Raw genomic sequence first — 8,760 nt, forward strand, 5'->3', positions numbered from 1 at the left:
CAGATTGTATTAGTTTTAAAGTTGCTCTCATTTATTTTTTTTAATCCTAGCAGATAAAAAAAAAAAATGCCTTTGTCATCAACTCATTATCCTTTTCCCCAGCAGCGTTCACAAATGTGTCTTGTTTGGAGCTTTTTTCAACTCTTCCTTGTTTCTCTTTTTCTTGCTCGTCTGTTTCACTTCACAATTTCAGCTTTCATTCTGTCTGGCTTTCATTTTGTCATTTTCTTTCTCCTTCTGTCTCTTGGTTGCACACTGCCTCTCTCTCTTTTTCTCTCTCTCTCTCTCTCTCCCTCCCTCCCTCCGTCTCTCCATATCTTTCTTTCTCTTTCTTCCTCTTGCTGCCTCACACTCACCCTCTCACTCTTTCACTCAGCTCCCTCCCTCCCTCCCTCTCCAGTCTCTCTCTCTCTCTCTCTTCTGTCTCAGCCTTCCTCCTTCCCTCCTGCCTCCCCTCCCCTCCCCCCTTCTCCTTATCTCTCCTTCACTCTCCCTCTCTCTACCTTTCATTTTCTCTTTTTTCCTCTCCCCCTCCCCTCCACTATACTCTTGCCTGCTGTAAGCTCTTTCTCTCTCTCTCTCTCTCTCTCTCTCTCTCTCTCTCTCTCCTGCTTCTCCCTCCCCTCTCCCTGTTTCTGCTTTTTCCTCTTCCCCCTCTCTGCCCTCTTCTGTTTTTGTCTCCTCTCCTGTTTTTCCATTCTTTTTCTATTTCTTAATCTTGCCTGTTTTTCCTTCTCTCTCCTCTCTCCCCCTCTTTCTCTTTTGTACTTCTGTGTGTGTGTGTTTGTGTGTAGATCAGTAGGCCATCTAATCCCCCACAACACACACTCACACACACCAGCCATACATGGTTAGCATGCTGGATTAGAAATGATGTCTTTCATAGTTTCTGTGTCTCAGTCACTGAATATCAAAGTTGGCTCTGGACAGTCTTCAGAGTTATCCACTACTTGTGCCACAAGCATCAATCTACAAATAGAATTTTGGTTTATTTTTGTCTTTTCATCTATGCTTTAGTGGTAAGAGTCAAAATTTGACTATTTTCTTCCTTGTCTGTCTTTCTCAGTCTAAACAACGGCCTCAAAGCTGCTCTGATTGGATGAGGACACTCAATACCTTTTGTCCTTATTAGATCACTATTGATGAAGGACATGTTCTCATTGGTTAACTATGTGCTGCCATTCATTTACCTTCTGCCCTCAAAACAACTTAAATATCATTTAATGGTCACTTATTGTCCTGAATTAGCCAATTTAGGTTGTTGGTATGGTGGTGGGGTTTTTTTTCTCAGTCAGATTTGTTCAGTAGATAGACCTGGAACAAATATAGAATTTTACTTAAGGTGAAGATGATAACAAGGAGTGGATGATAAGGGGATCATCTGAACTTTAACACAAACTTTTGTTGAAATGCCATGAAATCTGCTGCTCTGATATGTCTTGGTTAATTGCTTCCTTGCAGTGCTGCTGTTTTGACCTTATGTGCATGTGTCTTTGTCTGTTTCAGGAGGAGGCGAGCCGGCGCCTGGGTAGATGTGAGCCCAAGGTAATGGCCAGGCTGGTGGACATAGGCACACAGACAGATCCAGTAGTTGTGCTGTCCTTGGCCCAGGCCGCCGTGCTAGGTCTCATCTCCCAGAATGAAGTGTTTGGAGCTACCATTGCACCCAATGGCTTCTACACCGGTGAACCCAAAGAGTCCCCTGCACCCCCAGTAGACGGAGTTGACTACGAATACGCAGACCAGCTTATCGGAGCCAACGGAGATTACCTAGGTGATAACTTGGGAGAAGACGGTCAAATGCAACCAAGCTGCAGTCAGAGGAGGTGGCAACAGGGGCCCCCTCAACATCCAGACGCAAAAATGGTTGGCCCTGATCGTCACGGCCTTCAAGGTGCTGACGGGACCTCGTCTCATGTGAAAGGGGAAGGGGTGAACTCTGGAATGTCTTCGTGTGTCCACATGCTTAATAACATGGCTCCCAGAGGTGGTTTAGTCCAAGTAGATCCAGCTACTCTGAGAGGCACTAATAAAAACTGTGCAGAGTGTGAGAGGGAAGTATCCAACCAGCAGCAAGCCAATGCACACGGTCACCCTCCTCCTGCCCAGGTGGGCCACAGAGGAGCAGATCAGGGCCACAGAGGACTGCAGGGCCAGCGTCCCATGGGGGCCCATGGCCGAGGTGGAAGAGAGGATGAAGAGGATGTAGAACACCAGGGGAACAACATGATGAAGCCCACACAGCAGGAGGAGGCAATCAGCAGCTACTTCCAGACCAGTGAAGTGGGCAGCTATGATTCAGGGGAAATGGGAATGGGGGGTGAGTATGAGGATGGCAGCCAGGGCATGATGTGGACAGACGGGGGTGGAGGACAGCACCAGCCACCGCAACAACCCCAGCCTCCTCGTCGGCACGGCGGCCGCAGAGTAGACCGGCTAGATATCAACATTCAGATTGATGAATCTTACTGTGTGGATGTCGGAGATGGTCTGAAGCGATGGAAATGTCGTATGTGTGATAAATCATACACCTCCAAGTACAACCTGGTTACACATATCCTAGGCCACAATGGCATCAAACCACATGCCTGTCCGCACTGTGGAAAGCTCTTCAAGCAGCCCAGCCATCTTCAAACCCATCTGCTAACCCACCAAGGTACACGACCCCACAAATGCACCGTCTGCAAGAAGGGTTTCACTCAGACCAGCCACCTGAAGCGGCACATGCTCCAACACACTGACGTCAAGCCGTACAGCTGCCGCTTCTGCCGCCGTGGCTTTGCCTATCCCAGTGAGCTGCGAGCACATGAGGTTAAGCACGAGCGTGGACGCTGCCATGTGTGCTCACAATGCGGCATGGAGTTCCCCACCTACGCCCACCTCAAACGCCACCAGACCAGCCACCAGGGCCCGCACACCTTCCAGTGCACAGAATGCAACAAGTCGTTTGCCTACCGTAGCCAGCTCCAGAACCACCTCCTGAAGCACCAGAGCCCAAGGCCTTACACCTGCTCTCAGTGTGGCTTGGAGTTTGTGCAGCTCCACCATCTACGGCAGCATTCTCTCACTCACAAGGTACAAATTAAGCTACCAGACACTTATGCCCCTACACACACTTATTAACCACTCTAGTTACTGACACACTACAAATGTTACATTTATATTGTCAGAAGGAATTTCTTTTGGCAGCCGTCGACATACAAAAATGACATAAACACTCCTGTATTGTCCATTAGGTCTCAGTTCATGGGATCATGTACTGTTCCCTATGATATAGACAGAGTATGATGAGTCTAATGATGCAATAATATGAACTTCAGTACAATATGTTGTGACATCAACAGGTAAATATTCTATAATAACCTCATAGCATATTTTAATTTATTGGTCTGCCACAAAACAGTACCTTCTGTACCTCCCCCTGGCTCTGTTTACAGGCGTTTTTGGGGGTAATCGCATTCTTTTTCAGAAAGGATGATACAGGTATAAGGTTCAAGTGCTATTAAGACTCCATCAAACTTGTCAGTACAGCACAGACTGTTGGTTAACACAGAGGCAACATAGCAGCCCCCCTCATGTAATAATTAAGCTTTACCTTTTTCATAGTGGCATGAATTTGTGTTTTTAACAGACTGTTTTTACAATAGACATGACAGAACTGCAGGAGGAACATATTGTATTTTCAATTCTGGTGTTTTTCTCCTGATTGCTGCCAAAGGTAGCTTTAAGTAAATAAACATAGATCATAATCCCTGTCTCCAGTTCAGTTCCAGGTAGTCTTAAATGATAAGCAGTATTGTCAGCAAAATACAAAGGACCGGCTGTGCAGTAAGTTTTGTCATCCATATACTGTATATATGAAGTGTGTTTTTTTTTAATCAGACTGATCTTGCCATTTGTGGTCAATCACTGCAAGCACAGTTTAAAAAAAAAACTGCACATTAGTCATTATGATCAACAAATGAATACCATTTCAAGCTCTGAATGACATTTGCCTATATTAAAAACAAGACTGATACGTTCACTATCCTATAAATGGTGTTCATTTTCCCGTAACACTGGATTAAATCCTAATTCAGCTCTAATTGTGAAAGATGCCAGTTGGTCATCACTGCTGTAATGACCTTGTGATTACATGATTCTCAACTCTTTATTTGCTGCGTTCTTTTCATCTGTATAAGAGATATGGAACAGCATCACAATGACTACTGCTCTCTATCTGTATTTGGAGTACATTTTTCCCCTTTCTTGTTTTCTTCAAATGTATTAGATGAAGCAAAGGAAATGAAACATACAATAGATTTGTCTTTTCAGTGTTTCTTTTTCACATGGATTTGATGCAGTGCCTACACAGTATCAAGGCGTCTTCATGCGCTCTTCATTCACTCGCTCATCTGAGTGAAATGTCGGTAATTGCTCGTTGCCCCCCCGCCTGTTCCACACACATGAACACAATTGCTCACACACAGGTGAGGAAGGGAAGATGAAGATGCTCAGTGAACATAATTCTCCATTTAATGAGCGCGGCAGTATTCTATCTTCTGTTCTAGATTGGTTTAAGGCGTTAATGATTCTGACCCTTTGACATTTCTCCGAGTCTGTATTCTTTATTCCACCTGTGACTGGACTGGAATTATCCATAGTAATACCATGAAAATGCAGTATTTGCAAGCAGAGGTTTAACTTTCAGGAGAAGAGAGATCCTCAGCTGCACTTGTCATAAAATTTGGGGCATTGAACAGAGAGTAGTCATTTATCACGGAGTGGAAATGTTCTCTTTTGTGGTTTGAACTGTATCTGCTGCCATCAAACCTGCCAACTGTTCATTGCTCCCCCTGGTGGACAATGCACCAGCAAACACAACCCATTTGTTGTGCAGACAAGTGGGTGGACTGACAGTCTGCCACATTTCTCTGGTTAAACAAACACTGTCTCTCGACCTACTACTGACCTGTTATACATATTTGTTCTTCTCAATAACCCCAGACTACACTTATTCAGTCCCACATTATGTCTGCTGTGCTTGGCTGCAGAGTGGAGAGTGTGTTGCAGTGCATTCATTTAGACAAGCCTTAGGGCTGTGGAAGTAGTGAACTGTCTGCTCTGTGACCTGCTTCTGAATGTATATGAATTTCTTGTGTGGTGTAGATGTGAATATAACAGGGAGATAATAAGGGCTGCTTCCCATTTAGTACACTCAAAATGGCTGCCGTGGAACTGCTTATGTTAAATGACAACCTCTAATGGGCAGGATATGAGAGTATTTAAGTTACATGCTCAAAAAATAAGGACCGCTCAAATAGGAGATTTATAAGCCTGGAAAAGGAAATGGTTATCTTGACTGTCTGATCGCTTCTCTCTGTTTGGAATCTGCAGGGGATGAAAGGCCACAAGTGTGACGTCTGTTCCAGAGAGTTCACGCTGTCTGCCAACCTCAAGAGGCATATGCTCATCCACAACAGTGTCCGGCCCTTCCAATGTCACGTCTGCTTCAAGAGCTTCATCCAGAAACAAACCCTGAAGACCCACATGATCGTGCACCTGCCTGTGAAGCCTTTTAAATGCAAGGCGAGTACTTGGACTTGATTAATTTTCACGAATGGATTATCACCTGAATGATAATAAGCGAATGATTTTTTTTTTTTTTTTTCCAATTCACTCTGGTATAATATGATGTGATGACACATTTCACGGAAAAAAAAATATTGAATTTGGAAGGGGAATCGTATCTTTTATTTCATCTGTCTTAGTGTTATTTAGTTTAACATGTCAGTGGACATAAATATCAACTTTTTGGTGACATTTTTTTCCAGGTGTGCGGTAAGTCTTTCAACAGAATGTACAATCTGCTGGGCCACATGCACCTCCATGCTGGCAGTAAGCCCTTCAAGTGTCCTTACTGCACCAGTAAGTTCAACCTGAAGGGAAACCTCAGCAGGCACATGAAGGTCAAGCATGGAATGGACGTCTCACCAGAAGGACAAGGTGAGACCTGCTGCATATATCACATTTTACCTTAACTTACTCTGGAAAGATTGAAAGTTCCTCTGTCTTTTCACATGCTCAAAACTTCTCAAAGCTGTAAATGTCGTAGATTAATGCTCACTGACAATAGCATTTTTATTATCATTGCAGTGTCAACGATAAGAACATTGCAAAAGACTGCTTGAAATTCAGTGAAAAAGCAATGCATTCGCACATTCAGGTGAAACTTCAGCTTAGTCGTCAGTTACTTTCAGATTACTTGAGGCCGGTTTAGTGACTGAGTTTAGCTAGTCTCGACATCACAATATCAACTTCTCCCAAATGCTATACTATGAATATTATTATTAATAAATTCTTAATTTTATCCAGACATTGTTATTTATTTAATGGCGTTTTTTTAGGAACATACACTGTTGCTCATAAAGTTGGAATAAATATACTTCTACCTCTTCTCATGAAATGATTGGGACAATGTGAATTATTCTTATAGATAAAGTGGAGCTGGGACAAGGTCAAATGTGATCACTGATGTGTATAAATAGGGATAAAAAGAGGAATGTGTCTAAAACAGTTATTTCAACTTTATGGGTCACAGTGTATTTTGATAACCAGTGTCTTAATGATGTCCTGATCATCTATTTCTTGCAACTTGCTGAATTACATGTAGACATCAATAAACTGTGTTGTCCCTTCTTTAATGACAAATAAATACTCAATCAATTAGTTTTTAGATCAATAAAATGATGAAAAGTGTTGATCACTGTTACCAAAGCCCCAGATGACATCCATAAGTCTTACCTGGTCCACAACCCAGTATATTCATTTGGTTTTGTAGAGAAACCAGAAAATACTCAAAATTTTGATCTTTTTTTCTTAAAAATTTACTCAATGTACTTCAAATAGCTGGCAATTAATTTAATAGTTGACAACTTAGAAATTCTTTGAATACCTGTTGCAGCTCTACTGAATAAAGTTACAGGGTTTTATATTAAAATTTTAAGAAGCGGAACACCTTGAATATGACATATTTAGGGTTAAAGCAGTAAAGTGGTAGCACAACTTTTAGTTTAGTCGTTAGTTTATCCTATGACAGTGTTTATGACCTTTTTTTATTTGGTTTTCCAGAAGTTCTACCAGAAATGGATAGCCAGAGTGAATATGAAGGACAGAACTTCAGCTTTACATCCACAGACAGTATGGACAATGGTGGCTCCCAAAACCTCACAAAGCTCACTACAGCAAATATGGAGGACATGGAGGAGTATTACAATTTTGGGAAGGATACTAGCAGCTACACCACACCTTGAGTGGTCAAACAGTGGAGAACATGTTTTTGTTGGGATTTCTTTTAGTTTTGGTCTCCTTCCAGAAGAGCCAGAACTGATGGACTCTGATGGGAGGCCCGGATGGAGACACTACAAAGGAAATGTTTCAGCTCTGTTGACACTGAAACTGTTGACGTGGTCTGGAGCTCCTTATTTTGGGATTACTACGCTTCCGACTCAAAAGACTCTCTGGCAGACAGTCAAATCTGTATGTTGTGTGTATGTATCGGTTAACTGAAAAAAAGAAAAAAAGTTGCAGAGCCATCAGTTACATTTGATGTGGTAGAAATTCGTTTACCATTTTGCCATGTTGTCATTCACAAATCACCAATGTATGCCCTTATATTTTTGACTGAAAGTGCCAGCTAGATACTTTTGCAACTAAGCTTCCACCGTGTCAGCTATTTACTCACTATATATCGAACTTTTGATACATAGTCACAACATATTCATAGGTTTGAATGCTCTTACTAAACAGTTCCTAAATGTAGTTACTCATTCCTGCTCCATTTCGGTTTAAACAGGCCAGTGTTTCAATGCGTGTGTGCTTTTTGCACAGGACATTGTAGCCTTTTTCTTACTAGGGCACTTACTACCAAAGTTGCTACTGTCCCATGTCGGCTGATAACCACAAAACAATGTTTCCGACATGTAAAGCCCTCTCACTGTACAAATGATTCTGCAACATGCAGTGTGTTTACTCACCTCTTTTGTTTTACATGGTTTAGCTTTACATGAATAATCTATCCCGTGTAGTGAATATACCACTCTAGTTTTTGATTACTGAGTGAACATACGAAGCACTTTTTTTCATTGATACCTGTCATTTCTGTGAAGGATGTCTTTAGTAAGAGTGAACTCATTTGCCTCAAGGGGATGAGCTGGTGGGAAATAAGATCACAAGATCTTGAAGACCCCCAGACCAGCGATATCAAACGCAGACGGATATGCTTACTCAGTAGGTTTTTGTAAACTGCAGTTTTCTTGATGTGGATATTTCACAGTTGTCAGTTCAAATGCAAATTGAAGAATGAGCAGTTTGTACGGAAAATCAGCAGTTTGTTTTTTTTTTTTTGTTGTTTGTAGTTTCAATACTTTCAAAACCAGGGCTGTTTTCACTTCACTTTCAGTTCAATTAATTCAGAAAAAACATTGAAAGTAAATAAAACCCAGTATGTGAATTAGAAAGCTGGACACTGTGCCACTACTACTTTATTTGGAGGTTTGGAAACGATTGAATTGAAAGTGGACTGATGCTAGTCCTGATATTCATTATTCTGTTTTGGGGAAGAGTCAGTTCCCCCTGTCCTGCCATGCAGGTCAGCTTTGATATGCACACTAAACCAGAGGAATGATCTGCTAGTTCTTTTTTGAGATGAGGAATATTAAACATGAGACCTCATGGAAATTGACCATGAATTATTTAATAAAGGTTCTCTAGTTTAAAAGA

At 42.0% G+C, this 8,760-nt stretch overlaps 1 protein-coding gene across 2 annotated transcripts in view; it reads left to right on the forward strand.

Moving 5' to 3' along the window:
- The window catches only part of znf710b (zinc finger protein 710b), a 28,175-nt gene extending 19,415 nt beyond the window's left edge, over positions 1 to 8,760 (forward strand). For both annotated transcript variants that reach the window (XM_030126711.1, XM_030126701.1), the window contains exons 2-5: positions 1,507 to 3,075; positions 5,377 to 5,568; positions 5,814 to 5,985; positions 7,111 to 8,760. In XM_030126711.1, coding sequence (XP_029982571.1) covers positions 1,549 to 3,075; positions 5,377 to 5,568; positions 5,814 to 5,985; positions 7,111 to 7,292 — 2,073 coding nt within the window. In that variant the 5' untranslated portion in view covers positions 1,507 to 1,548 and the 3' untranslated portion in view covers positions 7,293 to 8,760. The remainder of the gene's footprint in view (positions 1 to 1,506; positions 3,076 to 5,376; positions 5,569 to 5,813; positions 5,986 to 7,110) is intronic.

Source organism: Sphaeramia orbicularis, chromosome 3 (assembly GCF_902148855.1).
Source record: "Sphaeramia orbicularis chromosome 3, fSphaOr1.1, whole genome shotgun sequence".
NCBI lineage: Eukaryota > Metazoa > Chordata > Actinopteri > Kurtiformes > Apogonidae > Sphaeramia > Sphaeramia orbicularis.